Genomic DNA, 27,410 nt, shown 5'->3' on the forward strand with positions numbered 1-27,410 from the left:
CTGCCCTGTTTGTTCTCTTCATTCTTAGCAGTAAAGTCAGAGCACAGCCCCCACTGCCAGTGCGGCCACACTCTGCTACAAAAAGCTCAACTACTACGCCAAGGGGCCAGGAATTACTTTAATTTTTTTTTTTTTAAAAAGGTTTAAATGGCAACACAACTGTAAAGTTGGTACATCACAGAAACAAAGGTCTTTGCAGGCAACACTGATTGGAAATAGCAAAACACTTGGTTGGTGAAAAAAATGAAACTAAATTATATACAATAGTAGCTAAGGGTGATATTGAAAAACAGTCTTTTTAACTGTGAATCAAGATTTAACTTGCCATTATCTATTGCTTATTTATTCAGGGTTGTAAATATTACTTATATAGAGACACAGAGATGTGTAAAAATGAAACATTGTGAAAAAAATACAATTTTTCAATTTCATATGAAACTCAAAGTATAAGTTTTGTCCAATATGGAATGTACCTACATTTGTTTATATTAGGGCTCTAAAATCCATTTAAAAATTGTTTTTCTGTTTTTAAAAAAGAAATAGCTGACCCACCATGCAAGTTCGCTATATATCTTGCTTGCTCAAAATGAGCATTTTCAGGTGAGGTCTGTTTTTTCTGGCCCAAGTCTACTATGATTCCTTAGAAGTCGTACTGGCCCAACTGAAGAAAAGGTTTCCATGAAGAGTCTGATGGTGGCATCTGGATGAGGGGTGGTCCAGGTAATGGGAAGAGAGTAGAGAAGAAGGAGCTAAGAGCCCAAATCCTTATGAAGGATGACATTCAGTTGTTAAATTTTAAGGGGTATCCAATGGCTTTTTCCAGGCACTCAACTAAAGAGCCTGCAGAAAGAAAATCCCTCTCTACTTCTACAAATTTGATGTAGATGGATTTGGGAGAAACTCCGGGATCCACAATACAGTTCTGAGACAAAAACCCATTAATACCAACCCAATCTTTGCTGAAGGTTTTGGTATTTGCTTGGAAATGTAAAAATAAGCACTGCTGCAGAGTCCTGACCTCAGCAATCCCGAGGTAGCAATAGGTAATTCGGGTGGGTTCTATTTCCACCTGTAATGAGGTTTGTGCTGAAAGGGTTTCCAGGTCAACCCGGCCCTCTTTTCCTGGGTCCAGGGAACGCTGCTCCATGTGTGGTGAGAGGGGCCTCTCAATACATTCTTCATAGCCAATGGCATAAAGGCCTGGGCTTTTAGGAATACCCCCAGGCAATAAATATTGAACAACATTCCCACCAGTTGGTTTGGAGTGGGCAATGGGTATCCAGTCAATTTCCATGTGCAGCTCCAAGCACCTAGCTTCGCTAATAGTGATCTCTAAAAATTTGTAGTAAACATTTTTCCAGTTCATTTTCTGCACTCGGGTCATAATGATCCGTCCTTCAGGCTTCTCAGAGTTGAAGTACTCCCGAAGTCGCTTGCCAAGGGGCACCTGGGAGCTGATCTCAGCATAATGGTAACGGATATCCTCTTTCCAACGGGTGTTATAACCAATTCCAAAAATGGCCAGTTTATTAGAAAGATGGAGCCTTGAAAAGTCTGTCCAGCTCTGAAAAAGTTCCCATTTCAACTGTACCGATTCCAAAATCTGCACAATATTCTGCATGATGTCTCTCTTCCTGGAAAGAGAAATAAAAGTCAAATTCCCTAAGTATCTAGAACAGCAGTGTCAGATAGAACTGTCTGTGATGATGGAAATGTTCTGTATCTGCTCTTCAATGTGGTGGCCACTAGAACATAAAATGTGGCTGAGGTGTTACATTTTTAATTATATTTAGTTTAAAATTACATTTAAATAGCCACATGTGACTAGTAGCTACTGTACTGGGCAGTATAAGTCTAGATAATCAACCTATTAAAATGAAAGAAACACACCCCTAGCAAGTTTCTAAGAATTAATGATAAACTGCTTTCCGTGACTTCTATAGCCTCACTGTATAATCAGAATCCATACCTTAGACTCTAGGATTTCAGAAATCTATGGATCATAACATTTTAAAGTGGCTATTATGGCCTTTGGACCTAACTACTTACCAAAATAAGGTGAAAAATGCTGTATTTAAAAAAGAAAAGTATCTGGCATCACTTAAAATAATTAACAGCTTAATTTCTAACCTGGAAATTCAGAAAGTCCAATAATGGACTTTGTGTGTGCTGTGGGAAAATATACAACTGATTATGACTAATGACCTTTTGAAAATGACATTTTCTATTTGTCTGAAATTCATTACTAATCCCAAAATTAAAAGAAGTCAGGTTAGCACAGAATTAAGATCTGGGAATTCAGACGGAAAAGGCTCACATTAGGCTTAGATTTCAAGAGAGTAACATTCAAGATAATAAATTGAGACTGTGCTAGAAAACCCTTTATAAAGAGAAGCAAAAGAATTATTTCAATTTTGACTAGTATACTTAACAGAATAAGACAGAAAATGCTGGAATTTTTTTTTTTTTTAATTTCACAGGCTGCTTAAATCATGTAACTTGTATATATATGAAGCTATATAAAGTTTGTTTCTCAAGTACAGCAAAACTTTGATACTCGAAGATTGGTTTGTTAAATATTAACTTGGAAAGGAACTATTACCCTCCACATCAATTACAGGTTTAACCTACAAAAACACTCAACCACCACACTTACATACAATCACACACAGGCAAGAGAGGGGTGTGTGTGTGCTAACAGGTTCTTGAAAAAAGGCTCTGGAAGGAGCTGGATCCTTGAGACTTTTCCTGTTACATTCTCATACCTTCTAGGGGAGGAGCTTTAGGAACATTCTGGGGAGGCTTCACATGGCCATTCTCAGTCTGTCCTCTCGCTCTCCTTGACTTCCTTTGCAATATGGCAAAGAATTAATATTTTGTTATCAGCTGCTTCTTGGAGCTAAGACTGCCCTGAATTTACCGTCTATCCTTTAGTTTGTCTTGAAAGCTTTCAAGTATGAGAGTGGTTATCTAGATGAAATCACTACATTCTCAGGGAATTATTCCCCTTCTCAGAGGAGACAAAAGCACTTGGTCACTTTTATGATGTCTGATTGTGGTGCTTATGAGGCTAAGGCATAGATCATATTTCTGCATAAGTCGATGCTTTAAAGGAAAATTCTCTTTCATAGCTACCATCTTTCCCTGCCCTCCTTTGAAATGTTTTATTGATCTTACAGAGGACTATGCTAAGGAGTTGGGATGGAGAGCAGAGATTTTTGTCTATTATGCTCAGTGAAGTATCCCAATGCCTGACATATAATAGGCACTTGAGAAACGTGTTGAATAAATGAGCAGACTAGGAGATTAGCTAGGTTCAGCTAATCCCACCTATACCTAAGGAGAAAAAGCAATCCCATGCCCAAATCATGTTATTTTATTCAGCATTCTCATGGCACTAATGCTATAGTCAGACCCTGCAAAGAACCGTTTTAAAGAAACTCTTGGCCTACCCAGACCTTGTTCAGAATCTCTCACCCCGAGAGCTAAAACCTGGAGGAGAGGCAGCCAGGCTGGATACTTCTGCAAAGCCTGTCAGTTTCCTGCCCTGCTGATCTGAGCCTGAAGCTGATTTGGACTCAAGATTCACACCAGCATTTCAAAGCTCTGGAGCACAATGAGAACTAGACTCATTAACTGTTATTTAAACATATATAATTGTTATTTAAACTTTTAAATTACTCATTGTTATTTAAACAATTCCTGAGAACTGTCTGTTAGATTTCCTGGTTTTTCACGTTCCAATCACCAGAAAAGTTTAAGTGGTTTGAGGCTGGTGAAGTGAAATCCATAAAATTTGAGTTCATTCCTAGTTATATCAACTGGGCCTCCCGTGAAGGTCCTGAATGATTATAAGGAAGAGATAGGACATTGTAGTGAAAAACCAGTGACTTTTTTTGGAGAGTAAGGGTTTGAAAGTATAGATTTTGTTATAACTTTTTTTTGTTTTTTGGAGATAGGATCTTGCTCTGTCACCCAGGCTGGAATGCATGACTCACCGGAGCCCGGACCTCCCAGACTCAAGTAATTCTCCCGCCTCAGCCTTCTGAGTAGCTGGGACTACAGGCATATGCCACTATACCCAGCTAATTTTAAAATTTTTTGTAGAGATGGGGGTCTATCTATGTTGCCCAGGCTGGTTTTGAATTCCTGGGCTCAAGGAATCCTCCTGTCTTGGCTGCCCAGGATGCTGGGATTACAGGCATGAGCCACCACTCTTTGCCTTGTAATAACTCACTTTTTTTTCGAGACAGAGTCTCACTCTGTTATCCAGGCTGGAGTGCAGTGGCACCATCTTGGCTCACTGCAAACTTTGCCTCTTGGGTTCAAGCGATTCTTGTGCCTCACCCTCACCAGTAGCTGGGATTATAGGTGTGTGCCACCACGCTCAGCTAATTTTTTTTTGAGACAGAATCTGGCACCTCCATGTCCCAGGTTCAAGCAATTCTCTTGACTCAGCCTCCCAAGTAGCTGGGATTACAGGCAACTGCTACCACGCCTGGCTAATTTTTTGTATTTTAGAGACAGGGTTTCACTATGTTGGCCAGGCTGGTCTTGAACTCCTGACCTCATGATCCGCCTGCACCAGCCTCCCAAAGTGCTGCAATTACCGGCATGAGCCACCGCACCAGGCCTAATTTTTGTATTTTTACTAGAGACAGGGTTTCACCATGTTGGCTAGCTGGTCTCAAACTCCTGACCTCAAGTGATCCACCCACCTCAGCCTCCCAAAGTGCGGCGATTAAAGGCGGGAGCGTGAGCCATCATGTCTAACTTATTTTTTTTACAACAATAATCAGTTTCCCTTCCTTTGGTACACTTTGATGTCACACTCCTAAGAGACAACTACTTCCCAATAAGAAATGGCCTTAAACTTACTGATGTGGGCGATTAGTTTCTTTTTTGAGAAATGAAATAATGGCTACCATTTGGGGGAAAAACTCCTCATCCCTGAACTCTCACCCTCTTCTCAGACATGGAATCAGATGACAACGGGAATTCTTTGATTCCAAAGAGAGACTCTGAAAAAGAAACGAGCATTTACAAAGGGGAGGTGATAGTGGTGGCTTGCTGAATAAAAACAACTAATGTGGCCGGACACTGGCTCACGCCTGTAATCCCAACACTTTGGGAGGCCGAGGCAGGTGGATTACTTGAGGTCAGGAGCTCGAGATCAACCTGGCCAACATGGCAAAACCCCATCTCTACTAAAAATACGAAAATTAGTCGGGCATGGTGACGCGCCTGTAGTCCCAGCTACTCAGGCTGGAATTACAGGTGCTCGCAGTGAGCTGAGATTGCACCACTGCGCTCCAGCCTGGATGATGGAGTAAGACTGTCTCAAACAAACAAACAAACAAAAAACAACTAGTGCTTTCTTGTTGTGCTGCCTGTCACCTATCACAGCCCTTTTTGCCTCTTCTCTGCCATCTCTCAGACATCAAGATCACATGTGTGGGATGAAGCACCCAAGAATGAGTGGGTGCTAACAATACTCCAAGGTTAACAGGTGAAAAAAATGAATGGTGTTCCTTACTTTCCCTATAAATTTTCTGTCAGTATATTCCCCTCAGTAATTGTATTTAATCAGGGACTCACTTAAAGCTATTAAAAAGAACCACAAATATAATGTCACTGGTAATTCCAAGAACTACGATGTCCTTGCACAAAAGATAATGCTAAACTCGGGGAAGATCAAGTTGTGTGGACCAGGAAGGACCCTGTCCCTGGACTTTCTTAGACTTTCCTCTAGCAACTGCTTTCTTCTCCAAATGTATAATAGGCCATCTAAGAGCTTTCTTTTTGATTCCCAAAATACTTCAGGTGTCCCTCTGGTCTGCCTCTCATTTCACCTAACCTCAGATAAACTCAGGTTCCTGTGACTCATCTTTGTGCCTTAATTAAACATCCAGATGTCCACATCCACACACAGTCAAACACCATAAACACGCCTGCTTTCCTGTAACACATTTATTTCTTCTTCTATACAAAATTATCAACATTTTAGCTAATCACTGGAAGAGTTAAGCTAAGACGTGAAAGAATGTATAGACATCTGGCTGGGTGCGGTGGGTGGCTCACGCATGTAATCCCAGCACTTTGGGAGGCTGAGGCGGGCGGATCACCAGGTCAGGAGATTGAAACCATCCTGGCTAACACGTTGAAACCCCGTCTCTACTAAATATACAAAAAATTAGCTGGGCGTGTTGGCGGGCATCCACCAACTACATAGCTGCGTAGTCCCAGCTACGCTGGAGGCTGAGGCAGGAGAATGGCGTGAACCCTGGAGGTGGAGCTTGCAGTGAGCAGAGATTGCACCACTGCGCTCCAGCCTGGGTAACCGAGCGAGACAAAAAAAAAAAAAAAAAAAAAAAAGAAGAATGTATAGACATCACAGTTCTTGGAATTACCAGTGATGCTATGTTTGCGATGCTTTCTAATAGCTTTAAGTGAGTCCCTGATTAAATCTAAAGAATGAATAGACATGCCTCCTTGGTGAATGGCCGGAACTTTCGTAACATGTCTAAATATTTTCTGATCTTCCCAATGGTCATTAAACTTAGGCAGACACACTTTCTGGAAAGGTGAAGCATCTACTTACTGTGCTTCTTCAGAAGACTCTTGTTTTATTTTTAATGTTCTCTTTGTGACAGGTATTTCATCTGAAAAGCAAATATTTTGAAACAAGTTATGTTTTCCTAAGTGGTGGCATGCATGTATGTAGATAAGTAGCTATGTTTACTGATCATCCCATACTTTCCAAAACCAGGCTTTTATTCTAGTGTCAAACACTGTCCAATATCAGATTTATAAATATAGCTCTTATATAATGAGATGCATACATTCATATGCAAGATCAGAAACCAGCTCGACAAGTATAAAATTCTTCAAGGTCACCAGTGGATTTCCAGCTAGGAGCTTAAAGCTTAATTTCACTGCAGACATGATTTTAAAAGGATAAGAATAAAAATAATTCTGTTCTATTTAGATTTTCTATGTAGGTTTTATAAAGCAATTATTCCCCCAATATCAGGATCAACACATTCTGCATATTGCTTTTTTCCCAAAGGTTTGAGTGACTTAACTCTCTACGGCAAAACCAGTGTTATGGAATGCCAAAGTAATTTAGACCTTATTACTCCTTTGAAATTAATTGGTAGTGATCGCTTACCATCTACCCCTTTTATTCTTCTAATCGTTAAGTCCATCTCTTATATGCTGTTAGTCTTATAGTTTTATAATATTTTTAAAACAACATTGCTAAGAAACATATTAGCATTTAGTCCTTTTTCTTTGGAATTAACATTTTTCTATCATCAAGAATTTGGTTAAAAAACAGAGCCCATGGACTTTTATCTAAAGCTCAGGGAGCATGTTTATACTGCCAATCCGACCTATACTTCCTTGGGGGTTGCCTGAGCACCAAGGGCTGGGAGCAAGAACATATCCTTCTAAGTGAGCACTCATTACACAACCTGCTCTTAATGTATAATGGCTGATTGATCAGTACTTCCAAATTATGCAATCAAATTATGAAAATAAAAATTGGAGCATGTAATGAGCAAAGAAACAGAAAAACCCCACAACTACATATATACTCTTAGGCCTTACAAATTTACATTTCATGACCAGGAATTTTATTTTCCATTTTTAATGCCTATGACTGTATAAATCATTCCAGCTACTGCTGGAATGGGATCCCTTAAGAAGTGTGAAGGAATATGATCACACAGTTCAAATATCAGCTCTACTGAAGATAAATGGAGGCTTCCCCTCAATTTTTGTTCAGGCTCAAGTCTGGGAGAAGACCTTTTCCAAATCATAAACAGAAAAGAAAAATATATTTGGGATAAAGGAAGGAATTCCTAAGAACTACATCTACAGCAGTTGGGCCAAGAGTCATTATCTTAGCAGTCATCTTAGAACTAGAAGGTACAGGATACTTAGAATTGCATAGGATGTTACCTGTCACGGAGGGTACTTGTATAGCTGAGAATTAGAAATTCTTCTGGGTCTTTGGGAATCTTGCTGGTAAATAACTTGCCAAATGAACAACATCAAGCACCAGTTGGCAGTTTAAGGCTAAACCAAGGATGCCTATATTGCCCCAAATAGACTGGGACGTGCAAATTCATAAAAGACATATAAGGCAGAGATGCCCTTTATGCCTCGTGCTGGCCACTATAAGGAACAGTACCGAAGATATTTACAGATAAGAAGTATGGGTGCACATACATAAAGGTATATAAATACACACAAATGTAAGTATCATATATGTTGGCTTTCTTACCCAATTCCTGATCTGTTGGATAGCCATGGAGATCCTGACTGTGGTTTCCCCAGTCCTCCTGTGAATAGTCCTCCATAGTGCTGCCATCTGACTCCAGCTCCTGGTACAAGCCACTACTGTTAATAAGTACAGGCTGGCAGGGCTGAGCATCCCATCCTCCCTGACCAAACACCTGTTCCAACTGTTCAAATGTGTAACTGCTCTTTCTTTTCCCAACACCATGTTCTTTCACCCGACTGTAACACCTGCGAAGGGTCTAAGACACAAAGTCTTTTGTTATTCCTTTAAAGCTGTACTTCCTCTTCCAGGTACGGACCACAGATATTAATTACTATTAGACAGACACAGACAGACAAACATAGACACATTGTTACAGGAATGCTAGATTTCAAATTCATTATTATATTAGAAAAAAAATACTAATTTAGCATTTACTCAAACATGTTATAATTAAAACAATTATTTTGCAATTAATTATCCATTAAACAACAAGAAACATTACAACATTATTGCATGTACCCCATACACATATTTTTATACCCCCACCCCCATTTAAAAAGAATAAGGGGGGGGGAAAAAAACAAGAAATACCAGCCAGCCAATAGGATGCACACCTGCCACAGAAGAGAGAGAGTTGCTATTGTGCCCAGAATTTGGAAAAAGTGAGGGAAGGGAGGACAGAAAGAAGAATTTCCCAAAGCAAAGAATACCTGACTTACTCTTGATTAAGAAGGAATGAATACGGGGTAAAAATAATTGCCTAAACAAATTAGCTAGTAAAACGTATTACTTACATAGTTGTATTCCTTACTAACTCAGTCTTTGTGGAAGCCGCTAAAATTTGAAACAGAGGTCAAATCAATAATGCTACAAATTCCAGGTCTCAAACATCAATGATCAAGAAACAGTACACTAAGACCTACGTCTAAAACTAGACAATCTACTAGTCTATTCTACCAACTCAAGCTGCCAGATAAACAAACCAACAAATGAAGCCAGTGATTTCTTTTTGGGGGGAAGGACAGGGCAGAGGGGTGTAATTTCACTTCCTTTTCTGCCATGTGACACACAGCAAATAAGTATCATTATGCAAGTCCACAGATAAAACCTGAATAATTTTATTCTCTTGTATAACCCTTCTATTTTTACCATGGTCTTTATTTCTAACACATATTTCTGATTATTAGCCCAGTTTCTTGAGTTTAATGGTACATCTAATGCTATCTTATATGGCATTTCAAAAGATAAACCAAGGGCTTAATCCCAGCTTCCAAATTTAGTTAAGTTGCAACCAGTCTCTATCCCATCTCTGCCTCCCTTTGTTCCTTCTAATCTCCCTTCTCATTTACTGAGTTTCACTAAGAATTTTCTTGAAATAAGATCTCTTTTCCCTGGTGGCTACCAAATACTTTCTAACTCAACTGTTCAAAAGTAGTTCACCTCAGACTTAATTTATAGGCACTGCCAGACTAAATTTCTCCTAAACGTGAGATTGCAATCGATAAGCCAATATGTTAATTATTTTCACCAAACTAAAACAACTCTTAGTAATCTCTATAGAGCCTCCAAGGAAGTTCAGTCTCTTTATTTATTTATTTTTTGAGACGGCATCTCGCTCTTGTTGCCCAGGCTGGAGTGCAATGGCGCCATCTCGGCTCACCGCAACCTCCACCTTCTGGGTTCAAGCGATTCTCCTGCCTCAGCCTCCTGAGTAGCTGGGATTACAGGCATGAGCCACAATGCCCAGCTAATTTTGTATTTTTAGTAGAGACGGGGTTTCTCCATATTGGTCAGGCTGGTCTCGAACTCCTGACCTCAGGTGATCCACCCGCCTTGGCCTCCCAAAGTGCTGGGATTACAGGCATGAGCCACCACACCTGGCCAGGAAGTTCAGTATCTTTAATTCACAGTTGACAATCTATAAGATACTCTGTCAGATACTTTAAAAATTTGTCCCTTGAAGCCAGAAATCTAGATGGGTAAAAGGAATAATAAAAGCACAACATGTGTGATGATCTTCGTCACACAAAAACAGAGCAACAATTGAGAGTCTCCCACCCTAAAGCCAGCCGGCCTACCCTCTGCACAAGCACCTGCCTCATTCTCCCTTTCTTGAGATCTCTTCCAGAGCCTCAAATGATGCCTTAGAGAACTGAGGTTTCCAACAATACACTCTTTATTAAAGTGTTTCTTCTTCCTCTTTGTAAAAGACAGTCACAATCACATAAGACAAAACTTTCTAGAACAATATAGGCAAATACGTGTCATGGGCAAACCTTCCAATGGAAGGAGACAAATGCCTGCAGCAGAGCTCATTTGACTTTCTACACACTCCCCCTTTCCCAGCGCCCTCTGCCCTCCTTGCAGGGATTGGAATTTGAATTCCAAACATCCCTTGCCAATTTATTTTTATCTCACAATGTCTAGTTTCTGCCTCCAAGAACACCCCAACCACTCTTTTCAACTCCTCCAAGGACCGTAAATGGAGAGTCCCAACCATGTCCCTTTCACCCTTCCAAGGCCATAAATGGAGAAGGAAACCATGCCACTGCTCACTACTTACTGACTGCCTGGAGAAAAGCATTCAGCACACACAACAGCCCAGTTGGCTCTGTTGCTGAGGGTTATTTCAGAAGTCAGGGAATAAAACTAACATTCCTTTGAAGAAAGGTGCCACACTTATCAGGAAGTGACACGAGCATAAGCAAAGCCACCAATCTCTGGCAACAGACATGGGAGGAAACCACAGAAAAGACTTACTCTCTTTGGAACCACCAAATTGAGCTTGGCTTATGTAATTGTGAATAAGGAAACTAGCAGTATCTAATGGTTACAGATATGGAAGAAAAGTCAGGTGATACATTTTACAATTTATCAAAAGACACTAACAGACCTTGCTACCTCTTACTTTGTAGTGTACTTTTGTAATACACTTAAATAGTGCAATATGCTGGTATGTAAAATATCTATCAGGGGCCTGAAGGAAAGATGTTTGGTAACTTTTAAAACCATGATAGGAATTTGATGTATTGAAATCATGTTAAAAAAGATTTCCCAGCTGATTTTAACACTCTCAAGATATAAATGCACTTAGGAGGTAACTTCTGGGTTCAGTAAAGACCACAGATCCAAGGAGAGGCTATTTAAATCAACTAAGAAAAAAAAGAGTAAGAACTTAAACTTCGGCTTGACTGGTACTATAAGAAGCACCAGGATTTAGTTAAACTTGAGGGAGTTTAGAGATGCATAAAAAGGAACTGTGGAGACCTTCCAATTATCACCCTAATAAAGCAAAAAAGGTTACACTTTCCATACTCTAAATTAGCTAAAGCATGTAATTAAGACTGTGTGTGTCAACAGTCCTACATAAGCCAACTTAAAAACCTATTCTAGAGCTGAGATTACAATAATGCTCAGAAAAACGAAGCCTCAATTCCCATTTCAGACAGCTCTCAAATCCAACAAGAACCTCAGTTTGTCTTTCTTGGGAGAACCATGTCCTATTCAACACAAAAACCTTGCTTCCCTTCCTTCTTCCTTTATTTTACTCATCCTAGAAATTTGTAGTAACTTAAGCTTAATCGTTTCTAAAAATTAAGGTCTGGGGTGGGGGCAGAAATGTGCTTAAAATTATTAAAAACGATTCTATTCACAATTAGAGATTGTAATTTTCCTTACTGTCGGAAATCTCCCCGGTAAACTGACATGATGCTGTTGTCTCCCCCTGGAGGAAGAGTTGTGAGAGAATACTGTATCCTGAATGAAGCTGTAGGGATAGAGGTCAGGAGGAGTCAGGAAAACCTGGACTGAAGAACCAAAGCATAGGTAACAACTTGATAGGTGGTCAACCCAGGAGTTCATGGTATTTGATTTGGAAGCAATGGCAAGAGAATGCTTACTGAATTCACCGTGCCAAGTGCTTCATGACTACAAAGGGAAAAGAACCAGAGAAAAGACTTGAAAGATGTCCCATTACCAAAGCAGGGAGAAAAATAAGATGGCTGACAACTGACAATTTGTAGGACAGAGTGAAAGTTTTGCCAAAGTTTAAGATTAGAGTAAAAGGAAATGAGAGAATAAAAAGATGACATTCATTGTGGATGAATGTATGGGGAGTCTATGGGGGAGGGGGAAGGTAAACAAAGGCAGGAGTTTTAGATTGGCAGGATTGGGGGTTTAACGGCAGCAATGCAGAGAAAGACCCAGGGTTACAGTACACGTAACATTAAATACAGTGCACAATGCAGCTATCTTGCCAAAGTAAGTAAATCCAGTATTGGGTTGGATAAGCAGAGGAATCACATGTAAGCTATGAAGGTGGCTCTTCCTCTCTATTCAGCACCGGTGAGGCCACAGCTGGAGCACAGCATTCAGTTCTGGGCATCGAACCAGCTACAAGAGAGGGAAATTGTAGAGTTCAGAAAAGGGCAAATAAAATATTGAAAGGCTTGGAAAATAAGATCTATAAGCAGGGACAGTGGTTTCATCAAAGCCCTTCCTGACATTATCTAAGCTCCTTTTGAGGTGAGATTAAGGTTTATTTTGCTTCAGTGTCCTCCAATCCTTTGACTTTCAGGAAATGGGAAGAATTAAATTCTTCCCTGGTAGGGCAAAGTAGAAAACAAACTAAATAAATCATAAAGGCATATGCCAACCAATTCCAGTATTGGCTTAATAATTTTCTCAAAGTTTGCCCCATTTCATACAATCATAAAATATTCACCAGGACAAAACCACTGTTCTAGCTAACTGACCATACATGGAATGGAGCAATATAATGTGGAGGAACAGAAATAAGGCATAACAGCTATATAAATGTATTGTTTAGAAAACATTGGCTTGATCAGTCTAAGATGTCAGATGAAAAATAAAGTCAATCTGCAGGGAGGACAGCTTAGTTATAATAGCAGGAAACAATGTTACAAGAAAAAACAAGCAGTGAAACAGATTTTCAAATGTAGTTGTCAAGCTGGCCACACTAGAAATGGATTACATAGTTATCTTAATCCACTGCCAAGTACACATGATAAATTTCAGATTCCTTTTACCCAAATGATTAAAGAGCACGCTTATTCACAAACAAGGCCTTAAAAATCACATATCATGCTCCACAAGAGATGAGGACATTTACGCTGGGAGTGAATTTCCAGTGACTGATATTCTTATAAAATTGTTAAAAATGATACCTCAGACTAAAGCAGATTTGTATTTTGAAGCAACAAAGGTCTTTGAGAAAAAGATCTTATTCCTTTAACATTACTGCTATTGTAACTGTTAAAACTAGTTGCTCTTAGTTAATTGAGGCAACAAAACAAAACAACACCATTTAATATCTTTAAGAAAAACATTAATTTCTTCAGCTATATTTTGTTACTGTGAGCATAAAAGTAGGAAAGAAAATTTCTTACGTAGCATACATAAATAAAAAACCATTTCTGCACACAGTAAGAAAGATGTTAAGAATCTAGCATAAATTTCTATATACATCTTTTAACACAGAGCTGTAACTAATGATTAGGAAATTATCTAAGGCAAAATCCATCTGGGGCCAGCAGAACTTTTGCTACCTTTTTTCTTAGGTTTTCTGTTCATTGATATCTGACAAACTGACTTGCCAATCCCCTAAATCCTTTAAAACCAACCAAACAAAAAAGCCTAAACAAAGTAAAACCAAAAAGAAAAACGTAGCAAACTTGTTTCAGACTTACTGCTGCAGAGCAAGTTTTGGCAAATACAAAATGTTTTTATTTTTCAAAATGTCTTTATTCTATCTTTTGCTTTTCCTTTCCAGGGCAGAAGTTCTTAACCTTTTTGAGTCATGGATCCGCTCCTCAGAAACATGCACACATACACAACCTGCCACATACAATTTCAAGGGGGTACGTGGACTCACTAAAGAGCCATACAAGAACCTCTTGTTAAAAAACTCTGCTCCACATTACGTAGTTCTTTCCTCCATAAAATAGAACACATATTAGTTTGAAACCCTAAAATAAGGTAAACTTGTATCTTAAGGTTTTATAGGAGATTCTAAAGATTGGAACAACTATTTTAAGTACAATTGTCAGTTCACTCACTCTCCTGTTCATTTAGATGAAGCAGCACTAATATTTCCTTTAAGAGGTAAATTAGCCAAATTCCCTTTTCTTGAAAGAAATAATTTCTATCAGTAAAAGCATACAAAGGCTGGGTACGGTGGCTCATGCCTGTAATCCCAGCACTTTGGGAGGCCAAGGCGGGCGGATCGCCTGAGGTCAGGAGTTTGAGACCAGCCTGGCCAATATGGTATAACCCCCGTCTCTACTAAAAAGACAAAAATCAGCCGGGCTTGGTGTTGGGCACCTGTAGTCCCAGCTACTTGGGAAGCTGAGGCAGGAGAATCACTTCAACCTGGGAGGTGGAGGTTGCAGTGAGCCAAGGTCGCACCACCGCACTCCAGCCTGGGTGACAAGAGAGAGACTCTGTCTCAAAAAAAAAAAAAAAGAAAAAAGAAAAAAAAAAGTAAAAGCATACAAGGATATTACTTTACTCTTCTAAAAAAAATACAGCACTTCTTTCTACCTGCTGGGCAAGAAATCTTTTTTTCTGAAGTGATAATTAAGCAATATTAAATGATTCATTAGTTATGCTGATTATCTGTTCCAACTGCATCACACAGTACTTGATCATTCATTATCTGATTATCAATATAGATGCCAGATAAACTACCTCAAGTAACAACTTAAAACAGAAAAACACACATCCAGAAACAAGTACAGTAAAGTAAGTCTTGACTATGTTCCTCAGTAGTCTCTACGGTGAAGCTCACGTTTTCCTGCTTTAACACGCCTAATGTCTAAAGGGTCTCACAGGAATAGGCAATGTCTACAATAATTCAGTCGTCAACCAAGGGGATCACAGTCTAATGTATGACTATTAAAACTGTTCCTATTGTGATCATCAATGTCTATTTTTTTTTTTTTTTTTGAGACAGAGTCTCGCTCTGTCACCTAGGCTGGAGTGCAGTGGTACAATCTGGGCTCACAGCAACCTCCGTCTCCTGGGTTCAAATGATTCTCCTGCCTCAGCCTCCCGAGTAGCTGGGATTACAGGCTCCCACCACCACGCTTGGCTAATTTTTATATTTTTAGCAGAGACGAGGTTTCACTATATTGGCCAGGTTGGTCTCAAACTCCTGACCTCAAGTGATCCACCTGTCTTGGCCTCCCAAAGTGCTGGGATTACAGGCGTGAGCCATTGCACCCGACCAATGTATTCTTAATAACTGAATGGTCCTCAAACTTTGTCCTTAACTCATTTGACTTCCCTGCAGCATTTGATACTCTCCATCACCTATTGATATCACTGTCTTTGGCAAATGTCTCTTTATAACACTTCTTTTAATACACTGATCCACTGAAGGTGGGTGGAATTGCCTAAGGTTCTAATTACAAACCACGCTCCATCTTCTAAACATTACGGAGCCGGACTCAGTGGCTCAAGCCTATAATTCCAGCACTCTGGGAGGCCAAGGCTGGAGGATGCTTCAAGGCCAGGAGTCAAGACCAACCTGGTCAATATAGCAAGACTTTGTCTCTACTTAAAAAAAAAAATTTAGTCTGGGTGTGGTGGTGTGCACCTGCAGTCTCAGCTACTGAGGAGGCTGAGGCAGGAAGATCCCTTGGGCTTAGCATGTAGAGACTGCACTGAGCCATGATCACGCCATTGCACTCCAGCTTGGGCAACAGAGTGAGACCCCTCTCTCTAAAAAAAATAAAAAATAAAAAAAAATACAAGTTCTGAATGGAAAAGAACCTTAGAGATCTTCTAGTTTATCTTCCTCACTTAACAAATGAGGAGCCAAGGCCCAAAGATAAATAAGTATTCCTTTAAGAGGAGTTTGGCATATGAAAATTATCAAACGCCACTTAAGAAACTTTAATGTTTCCTAAGAAGTTATTTCACTAGATTGTAAGCTCCATGAGGTAAGGATGTTGTCCACCTTGGTTGTCTCTATTCCCCAAGCCTGGAACAGTGCCTATTACATGAGGCTTATTCAAAGTATATATTTATTCAATACATAAATTAACCTAATTTTAAAGTAGTAAATCACTAGCAAGAGGATAAACATTTTCTTAGCAAAGAACTTCAGAAAATTCATTGCTTAACTAAAACAAATTATAAAATCAATGAATCTTGATGCGCAGGGCTCCTGAAACCTTTTGAAAATAGCTGGGCAAGGTTTTTTAAAAAATATCTATCATTCTTGTTGTTACAGCTTTCTTTGGGCCGGCAGGCCACATGCCAAAGGGAGCTCTGCAGCCCTGTCTAAATTTTTTCTTATGCCTTACAAAGTAAACAAGCAAGTGAAATATTCAAGAATATAAGATAGTTCTGTCAAAGACAGGAAGGGGGAAAGACTCGATTGTTTCCTGATTTTAATAGGGTCAAACAGAATGACCGCCACAAACAGATCTTACCTCTCTGGAGCCTCAGTCTTTGTGGGGAACTGTCCAGGATTGAATCCTATCGGCTTGCACTTCATTCTGAATCTGGCTATCAACGACTCACTCACTTTGTGTTTATAACTGGTCAGTACTGCCTCCATGAGAAGAGATTCTTGCCTGGAATATATATTAATAACTCAGGGCCAGGTGCAGTGGCTCAAGCCTATAATCCCAGCACTTTGGGAGGTCAAGGCAGGCAGATCACTTGAGGCCAGGAGTTCCAGACCAGCCTGGTCAACAGGAGAAACCCTGTCTCTACTAAAAATACAAAAATTAGCTGAGTGTGGTGATGCAAACCTGTAGTCCCAGCTACTCGGGAGGCTGAGGCATGAGAATTGCTTGAACCCAGGAGGGAGAGGTTGCAGTAAGCTAAGACTGTGCCACTGCACTCCAGCCTGAGTGACAGAGTGAGACTCTGTCTCAAAAAATAAAAATAAAAATAAAAAATAAAAGAAAGTAAAAACAACATTTTAAAAAAATATAAAATTCAGGAAATTTTGATTGTCAATGAATATCAAGTTCTAAGTTTTCTAGATTCCTTCATGCTAGCAGCTGAGGGTCATGCCCATTCAGATTACTAAGAAAAAAACCCTAAAGAAGGACAATACTAATTGTTAAAAACAAACATCTTCCATGACTCAAGGAACTCAATTCATGTAACCATAAAGCTTCTGACCCTGTGCTATGTGTGCTTCTCACGGACACTCATACAATGATCTCAGATGAAAGTCACACCTAGCATGCATGTTCATGTATAAGGGCTTCTTTAGGGTACAAGAATCCTTCAAGACACGGAATTCTCAAGTGCTTTTCTATTTAGAACAATACAGGTCAAAAAAGTAGGGTATACTGAACTATTTCAGTATATAAGCAGCAACAGGTAGCTACAGTCACCAAAGATAGCGATAACACTATTTGTCTAGAACTTCCTCCTCACCTGAAAGGGGGAAAAAAAAAATCAATTGTTGGCAAAGAACTGACTGGGATTAGAGGTTATTTTCATTTGACCTCCTACATCACCTCTGAAGTTGCTATGTCAGCACCTCTTTGAATCTTTCTCTAAGTTCACACCTTGGGGGACTACATCAAAGAGGTATTCAGATACACTAAAAATGATACTTTTATTAGCATGTGATATCTAAAACACATTCAAGAAAATTATCTAAAATATTTCTGGCATAGCCGGGGAGAACCAGCCTTTGTTAAAGTACTCCCAAACAACCTCCACTACGAACTAATTATTCCATGGACAACCATGTCTAAAAATTAAACCCCCCCCGCCACCTCAAAAATCCGCACACAGCTTTACCATTACAACATCGTATTGCTTCCAATACGAAGGTGTTTCCATTCATGAGACCAATGTTTAAAAGGGAGACTGTGCAGAGCAGGCTTCCCCTGAAGCATTGGCCACTTTATTCCTTTCATCTGTTGACCATGTGATTCTCTCAGTTCTGTTGTTATTTTCTTACTAAAAACTACCATCTATAGTGTAAAGATAACCTATAATAGAGATGTTTCCGTTAGTAAATTTTACACATTTGGTTATGAGAAAAAGAATCCTGACAGGCAGATAAAATTATACAAAAACTAAGGTTATCTGAAATCTTCCCTCAAGACCTCTGGGTACAAACATTAAATCCAGATTCATTTACTTGTGAAAATGTAAACATTCAAAAAATATATATATTTTTGCATTTACACAGTGTAAACTACAGGTCATCAATGTACGAAAAGAACACATCTTCATATCCTGACACATATCCTTTCTAAGAAAAATCTGAAAATAAGCATGTTTTATTATAAGCAACTATCCTGGGTGACCTGAACTTATTTAGGAAGTTGTTAGAAATAAATTCAGGCAATCATAACTATTTTTATAGCTCATTTGGTAGAATTTTTATATTCTATTCTTAGCTTTATGAAGATTGCTAAGAGAAACAGCCACATGAAAAAATATCTCTGTACCTTCTACAAAAACCAAACATTTTCCTTACGTGGCTCAACGTGCCATGTAATGAAGGTAAATCATAGCTGCCATTTCCTGAGTGCCAACTGTGTGCTGAGATTTGGGCTAAGCAATTTACATCATCATTCCCACTTAACAATAATGTTAACAGAGAGTGTCCCAGGAAACAGAGTCTGAGGAGACTGTGCAGGTTTGCTGGGGAAGGCTCTTGGGAACCACGCATGTGAGAGACTGAGAAGCAGGGCTGGGCACAGAAAGAAGTTAAAGTAGACAGAGCTGCAACAGCAGCCTCTGCTAATCCTAAAATGAGGTATGGAACTCAGCTTATCCTTCAGAGTTATACCGAACTGAGGCAAGGAGGCTGGACCTTTGTATTTCAGCACTGACCAGTTATTGGATTCAGGCTGCCACCGGAGTGGGGGCCTCATCTTGGGTGAGACAGTTCCCTTGGGCAGAGTGAAATTCTGAAGAAATCAACCAGAAGCCACTAGCAGCCAGCATTCCAGACAGCTAGGGGGGGACTAGCATCTCATTCCTGGAAGAGGGATCTGGGTATCACATTACATATATATTGAGATATATGGTGCACCCCTATTTTACAGACAAGAAAATAAGACAGAGAAAGGTTAAGAGCTTATCCGAAGTCACTTTCAGTGTCCTTAATGCAAGTTCATCTTTGGTTTCAAAACTAAGACCTGGTATACTTCTCTTCAGAAGACACTGAAAATTATGGCAAGGCACTGTATTTACTTTTTGCCACAGTTGCCAGGAAGCTCATAGATCATTTTAATATTTAGTTTAAGCAAACATATTTACCTAGGTTACTGCTATTTGCCCTGCATCCTGATTTCTTTTCTTCTTTTCTTTCTTCTTTTTTTTAATATGGGGTCTGTGTTGCCCAGGCTGGAGTGCAGTGACTATTTGCAGGGGCAATCATTATGCACAACAGCCTCAAACTCCTGGGCTCAAGTGATCCTCCTGCCTCAGTCTCCTGAGTAGGTGGGACTATAGGCGTGTACCACCACACCAAACTGGCATTCTCTGTTTTCTTATTTCTTCATTCTACTTTTAGCTTTCTCAATATGCTGATACGTTTTGTTTGGTATATCATATATGAAAAAGCAGTCCATCTCATCCCCATCATCTATCTCTAGGAAGTACACAAACCATTTACACATTAGGTAAACAATGGCAGGCATAAGGTAGTGGACATTCCATAGCCTCCTTTGATAAGCCACATCCTTACCTGCTTTTACTGTCAAAAAGTAATTCTACATTGTGTTTCTGCTCGTATAATTCAAACTTACTTCTTTTTGGAGGAGTTGGTCATCCAATAAATGCCATCATTTATCTGAGATCTTGAACGAATGACTGAATGAATCTTCTACAATTAAGTCTTACTTACTAGGTTTCAATACTTATTTTAAATTCTTCCTTAGGACTTCCAAATCTCATTGTGTTTCTGATCTTAGGAAACCATAAATTATCTCCAAGAATTTAAAAAATTCTTTTCATTTCAATGACAAGAAATATCAGCATAATGCTGTCCATCTAGGTGTTACTATATGATTTTGGTACTGTATTTATGACTGTTGATAATCACATTGTTGCCAAAAACATGACTTCAATTGTCAAAATTTAATAAACATGGGCTGATTCAGAAGGAGGTGATATAAGCAAGTGGTTAAGAAGAGCATGGGTTCCAGAGAAACACTGCTTAGTCTAGTGTCACTGCCTGCAAGCTTTGTGACAAATTAATCTCTCTGTGCCTTAATTTCTTCATCTATATGGTGGGGCTGGTAACACTACCTCCATCATAGATTTGCTGTATTAAATGAGAAAACACAGCATTTAAGAGTGTCTGCTTAATTGCTTGCACTCAGTAAATATTTGCATTATTATTATAATTATTACAAAAATGATACAGTCACACCATATGGAGACCAAGGGGCCTTATGAATTGAGGTTAGTTCAAGTAAAGTAGTGCAGCAAAGTGTGGTATCACGAGGCGCAACATGGGTAGGAGTAACACGTAGGAGTAACATACTCAAAAGAACCCTTACCCTAACAATCAGTGTCAGAGCCATGTCGAGAAAAGCAAGCTTCAGCTAAACCACATCATCTAAAGCATCATTAAACGAATGCCAGCTTGAGGTTTTTTTTGTTTCGGAGACGGAGTCTTGCTGTCGCCCAGGCTGGATGGAGTGCAGTGGCGCAATCTCGGCTAACTGCAACCTCCCCTTCCTGGGTTCAAGCTATTGTTCTACCTCAGCCTCCCAAGTAGCTGGGACTATAGGCGTGCACCACCAAGCCCTGCTAATTTTTGTATTTTTAGTAGATACGGGGTTTCACCATACTGACCAGGCTGGTCTCAAATACTTTTTTGATTTTTCATTTTATTCAAAGTATTTCACGCAACTGTTTGTATTAACATGTGAACTCTATAGGTAAAAGCAGTTTATATCTAGGAGTACCTATGTAAATAGACATCTTTTTGCCCATACATTATTTGAGTTTCACAAACATCTGGCTATACTGCCATAGTTTCTTTGACTTTTTTCTCAGTTCTTCTTTTATAGATAAAAGCCAATTAGTGCTGGGGGCAGTGGCTCTCAGCACTTTCAGAGGCCAAGGTGGGCAGACTGCCTGAGCCCAGGAGTTAAGAGACTAGCCCGGGCAACATGGTAAAAACCCATCTCTACAAAAAAATACAATTATCTGGGCTTGGTGCCGCATGCCTGTAGGCCCAGCTACCAGGAGGCTGAGGTGCAAGGATCACGTGAGCCTGGGGAGGTTGAGGCTGCAGTAAACCATGATGGTGCCGCTGCACTCTAGCCTGGGCAACAGAACAAGACCCTGTCTCAAGAAAAAAAAAAAAGAAAAAACAAAGCCAATTAATTAATCATTTTGAAAGATTTATAATCTTGGCAAGAATATGGTGACTAACACATTGACATATAAACCAATGGGGAAAAAGGAATCCTAACTACCCATACAGAGTGAGGATGAGGCCTCACTCACTGGGCAACCTGTTTACAAGAAGCAGAAGGCAGGCAAAATTCAGCATGAATAGAAATATGCATAACCCACAAATGCTCTTGGAGTTAAACAAAATAAAAAGCATGTAGATCTTTCATTCCTTTTTTGGTGCATAGAAATTTACTGGAATTAAAATCAGACTTACCACTACTGTTTCTTGGAAAATAACAAAAGGTTTCATGGATATATGGTTACACTGCAGTGAAGAAGTTAGCATTTTTTTCCTGATTTTTCCTTTTAATTTTATAGTGTGCTTATATTACTTATATAAGGAAAAAAGTAATTATTTGTACTGTTCTAAAATTGGCACAACTCTGATTGCTCAAGGCCCAACTATTAGCCATGTTTTCTAAACTGTACAACAGAGAAGGGATCTCTCCTGGTTTTGCTTAAGACTGACTCTTTAGGGCTCCACATAATGCCTGGCACAATAGCAGATGCTCATGAACTGATGGTTGAATGAGTAACAATGTAGCACTTTGCTGCTTGGTGGTACAAACCTCAATGACAACTGGATATACACAAGACAAAGGAATGATATCAAATCATGTAAATCATTCTTAATAAAACAATAGCAAATGAACTTCTCTCATAAGCATGATGAGAGGTATAGAGCTCAACTTCAAGGATTTATCAAGGAATATCATATTTGAGGGTCTTTTTCCCTAACTGTGTTAATTGCTTAATTACATATTTTAAATATCACATTATTTTCTACCAAAATGTAAGCTCTTTGAAGGCAGGGTTTTTTGTGTCAGTTTTGTTCACCAAGGTATTCCCAGAGCCCAAATCAATGCCTAACATGTAAATGGGGTGCAATACATTTTTGTTGAATGAATGAATGGAAAATTCCTTAAGATGGTATACAGGTAGTGGAGATACCAAGTATTAGGTTGAAGTGCTTTTTGACCTATCCTATTCTCTCTAAATTATAAACCAGCTATTTCCCTTTAGAGAAAAATATTTGCAAATTAAAAAAATAATAAAAGCAGTTTTGGGTACATATGAACTTTTATTCTGGTTTTATTAATATCAATTACAAACATAATTGGTTTATTTGAATCAAGTAATCTGAAGATAGTAGAGAGACAGTAGTGTAAATTTCAAAAGCTATTACAACAAAGTAGTCTTACATAGGCTGAGAAAATGCAACTAGAAAGCATATCTAAGTAAACAACTTCTACTATTGTTATTTATATTGAATGAATATTTGATAGCCCAAAATATATAATTTATGAATACAGCCAAGAACACACACATAAAATAAAATGATGGCTGTTATTTCTAAAATACCTGAGAATAAACACAGGTTTGTATTTTACTAGAGTAACAACACATCCTACTAAGTGAAAAGGTAACACTCACTTGATTAGTGCCAAGAAAAAAAAAAAAGAAGTATTTCCATTGGCTTTCAAGGACTTTTCCCAACTAAAAATAGTTGAGAATTATACAGATTTAAACACATGCCTTTTTCCACAGCAGACATCTTTCAATTATTTAGAACAATCGGAGGGGAGGGGAACTCTGCATTGATTATGAACTCCAGATAATTTGTAACATATGCATAGAAGGCACAGATCCACTAAGCATTCATTTTCAACACCGAATGAAGCTTCCGCAATGGTAAATATTAATAGCACACAGAACACAGTGGAGGAACCCCACATCAGAAACAGAATTAAATAATATCTGGTCATAACTGCAATCCTAACAGTTAATTGTTTTAAAAAGTTCTTTAGAGTACTGGTCTGTGGTTTTTGAAACTCAAAACTTTTTCTTCCTATTTTATTTCATTTGTTTTAACATTACACAGATACAATTTTCCACAGAAAAAAACTGCTGGTTCTATATTAACGTAACACTAGGAGCACAAATCCAGGTATCTATCTACATGACACTTAACATTTGAAATACTGGATCTGAATTCTACTTCTTACTCTCCGGTAATATTGTGAAAAAGTGGGGGGGAAAGCAGGATAATCACTTCTGAAGACTGGGAAGCAGAACTGAAGTCTGTAGAGACTATATGCTAGAGGCCATACGGACAGGACTGTCTTCATTCGGTATTGTAGTTGGTTTTCCTTGGGTTCTTAGAAATCAAGCCTAAAAACCTCAGCTATGAAATATTGTTATGGGCTTTGATGACCGCAGCCAAGAATCCTCTGTGTAAGTTGGTAGAGAAGTAGACACTGAGCTGTCTCACAGGTTAGGATCTAACAAATTCTGGAAATTAAAATTCCCAGATTCTTCGAACACGTCCTTGGTTTTGATGTATATGAAATTTATTCTTGTGTCTCCATCGTCATTACCACTGCTTTATTTCACTTTCCATCTAGCTTGCTGCAAGAAGCCTCTAAACGACCTTTGTGCTTCCAGTCTTACCCTTTTGATTCTCCACATTACAGTCAGTGACTGTTTTAAAATTTAAGACTAACCATGTCATTGCCTGGCTTAAAATCCTTTGATTAGAATAAAGTCCAAGCACTTTAGCACATCACCTGACCTCTTATTTAAGTCTCCAGTCTCATTTCTTACTACTTCCCACTCCCCCGCTTCACCCTTTATCTCAAACCCTAGGCTCAAACTACATCTATCTAAAACTACATAATATAATTTCACCAGAATATCTAGGACAGGAGCCGTTGCAAATCAATGTTTCTGGAGTTTCAATATCTTAAGTCTAAAAGAACACAACGAATGAAAAAATAAATATTGATCTCACTGTATTATCTTCTAGTCCTCTTTTAACTGTAGCTTATGGCCCATTAGTGGGTTGCACAATTAATTTTAGCAAGTTGTGACCACCTTGGTCAAAAGGATGGCGGCTCCCATCCTTCCAGACTTTCTTTGCACCAGCATTTGGTGAGGGCGTTTTTGGAGACAGCCAAGGCTGTGGCTGGGGAAGGGGAAAGATGGGAAGTACCACAGGGACTGGGGTGAAAAGGGGAGCCAATGCTGACAAGCACTGCGGAGGAGGAGGAGGATGTGGGGAGGATGGGGGCAGAGAAAGATGCCCTGCCACGGCAGGTATTGTGTTAGGTGCATTCACATGTGTATACTGTTATGAAACAGGCTCTACAGCTGGAGTGTCTGCCTTCAACTAGAACAGAACATATCAGAGTACATTACAGGTAGTTAAGTATATTGCCATTATGTGGATTAAGTTAACATTTACAAAGCACTTAGAATAGTGCATGGCACACAGAAAATACTATGTAAGTGTTGGTTATAATCACTGTTTTGTGAAATTTGTTTCAGTTATACATACATGTTATGCGACTACCAGGTCCCAGGATAAAATATATTTCTTCTTCCTGCGAATTGTGGTCAAAAAAAGATGCACTGCTTTGGGTTTACTTTCTAGCATACAAATTAAGAAATGAGATATATAATGGGTATTTACTCAACTGCAATTCAACGCCATGAAAAAGTTGTTACTCATCACAACATATAAATGACCTGGAATTGGTATGTTCACTACAATGTCATCCCAAAACTACTGGCTCCACCATTCTACGTGGTTATGACACCATCAAGGCATCATTTATGACTCCTACATCACTCTTTCACCACGTGCCATGCAATACTGGTAAATTATTCTTCAATTGAAAAACATGACTTTTTAAACAGCTGAACACTTAAAGATTTTTGAAAGTATATGACTGTTTGGATACTTCCAGTTTTACATTCTTTGGTAAGTATGTCTCACTATATTTGCAGTTTGCACTATTCTAGGTTATGCTGCCTCTGAGCTTTTACACCAACTATTCATCTACCTTTGAGTCCACCTTCATCTTCAGGATTCACCTTTTGAAAGCCTAGGATGTGTGTGCTCCTATAGCACCATGAGCATAACATTAACATGACACACAAGACCTTGCTCACAATATTGTAATTTATTCTTTAGTAATCTGACTCCTTTATTAGAAGACGGACATCTTGAAGGTGATGGTATACTACCGTAATTCTCGGACCTACTGCAGTAGGCACTCAAATATCTGTTGATGAATAATGAAAAAAATAAAGAACTTATTTCAGACATTAGCATTTAAAGAAACCTTGTGATGAATCCGTCAGTTGAATCTGATGACAGGGAATGAGCAAAATATCTAAATCCCGCCCCCCCCACCCCCTGCCAGATACCTGAACTTTAGCCAAGAGTTAAGCCCCACACTTTCCCCTGTAACCTTCTCCTGTTTTCCTCTGGCTTTCTAATGGCAAGGGAATTCAGGAGCCCAGCACCGCTGCATCAGCCAAGAAAGATATCAAAAAGATACTGAGTTCTAAAGCAGCTGTATTTAACTGGGGTAGCCTCCTTTAATAACTGATGGAGGCAATTTGAAACCTTAGGGATTCCTGTCATTCCCCCTCTTATTTATATTGTTTAAGTTATCAATCCTGGCCCCTGAATTTAGAATAACCAAAACAATATAGGCTAGTGACATTGTTTCTTTTAAATGTAACTTGAGTATTTCCTTAACACCAAAATTTTCAAGAGACAGTTGATAAAACTCACAAATAATGATTTAATGTGTATTTTTCAGATTCAGTTTGCTATTCAGTACATTTTATCGCCAATTCTCATCATAGTCATCTCACACCAGACTTAACATTTTCTATGTCCTGCTAACTTCCTATAGATTTCCAAACACATGATGAAAAAATTTTAATGTCAGCTTAAAAATCTTCCAGAGGATACACGGATTTCAAAGTCTTTTGGGAGTACACAAGCAAAAAGTTTGAATATTCATTATTCAAAAGCTGTTCTGGCCAAAAAAACAGTCACTAGCCACAGGTGGCTATTTAAATGTAAATTAGATAAAATTAAAATTCAATTTTGCAGTCACACGCTAGCCACATTTCAAGTCCTCAGTAGCCACCTGTGGCTAGTAATGCCGTACTGGACAGTGCAAATTCAGAACACTTCCACCGTCACAGTCAATTCTACTGGACAGGGATCACCTAGGGAACCTAAAATACGCACTGTTTGCCCCAGTGAGTTGAAGTTATAAGACTTTTACTGCTGGCACCTCCTGGAATGGCAGGCCATTTTTCTTGACTTTTATCAAGGTTCCTCCTACACAGGGGTAAAGTGACAGAAAGGTCAAGAAGGAACCTTGAGCTCCCCCTAGAGGTTTGAGTAGGTGGCCACAAGAATCCTTTTACAAAGATGAATTTAATACTGTGAACAACAACTTTTTACCTGACACTGTTCAATATGGTAGCCACTAGTCACATTATGCCTATTTATAATTTAAAATTGAATTAATTAAATATAATTTAAGATTATGTTTCTCAGGCACAATGCCTCACATTTTAAGGGCTGAACAGCCACCTGTGATCAGTGGCTATCATACTGAACTGAGGTAGACAGAGAATATTTCCATCACTACAAAATTTTATGGAACAGTACTGTTCGTACTACATGCTTTCTAAATTATTTTTTCCTTTAACATATCCTCTTAATGAAGTAACCAGAATATTTAACTCCACCCTTCACTGTATTTCCAAAAATGCCAGAAAATAAACCCAGAATCCTACTCATTCACAGTTTTAACATGTGCTTGTTAGCTCCTTTCCTTCTAAAACTGAAAGTTTAAGTATAAGCATATGATTGGTAGTCAGA

At 38.9% G+C, this 27,410-nt stretch overlaps 1 protein-coding gene across 4 annotated transcripts in view; it reads right to left on the minus strand.

The window, feature by feature from the left end:
* Positions 1 to 101: 101 nt before the first annotated feature.
* MSANTD2 (Myb/SANT DNA binding domain containing 2) overlaps positions 102 to 27,410 on the minus strand; it is a 34,176-nt gene continuing 6,867 nt past the window's right edge. The window contains exons 1-4 of one of the 4 annotated variants that reach the window (XM_050755598.1): positions 11,969 to 25,896; positions 8,291 to 9,124; positions 6,602 to 6,662; positions 102 to 1,634 (exon numbers count right to left, since the gene is read on the minus strand). In XM_050755598.1, coding sequence (XP_050611555.1) covers positions 782 to 1,634; positions 6,602 to 6,662; positions 8,291 to 8,366 — 990 coding nt within the window. In that variant the 5' untranslated portion in view covers positions 8,367 to 9,124; positions 11,969 to 25,896 and the 3' untranslated portion in view covers positions 102 to 781. Of the gene's footprint in view, positions 1,635 to 6,601; positions 6,663 to 8,290; positions 25,897 to 27,410 lie in introns of those variants that run through there. The other 3 variants (XM_050755597.1, XM_050755596.1, XM_050755599.1) reach the window with 3 other exon arrangements.

This window comes from Macaca thibetana, chromosome 14 (genome assembly GCF_024542745.1).
Source record: "Macaca thibetana thibetana isolate TM-01 chromosome 14, ASM2454274v1, whole genome shotgun sequence".
NCBI classification, from domain to species: domain Eukaryota; kingdom Metazoa; phylum Chordata; class Mammalia; order Primates; family Cercopithecidae; genus Macaca; species Macaca thibetana.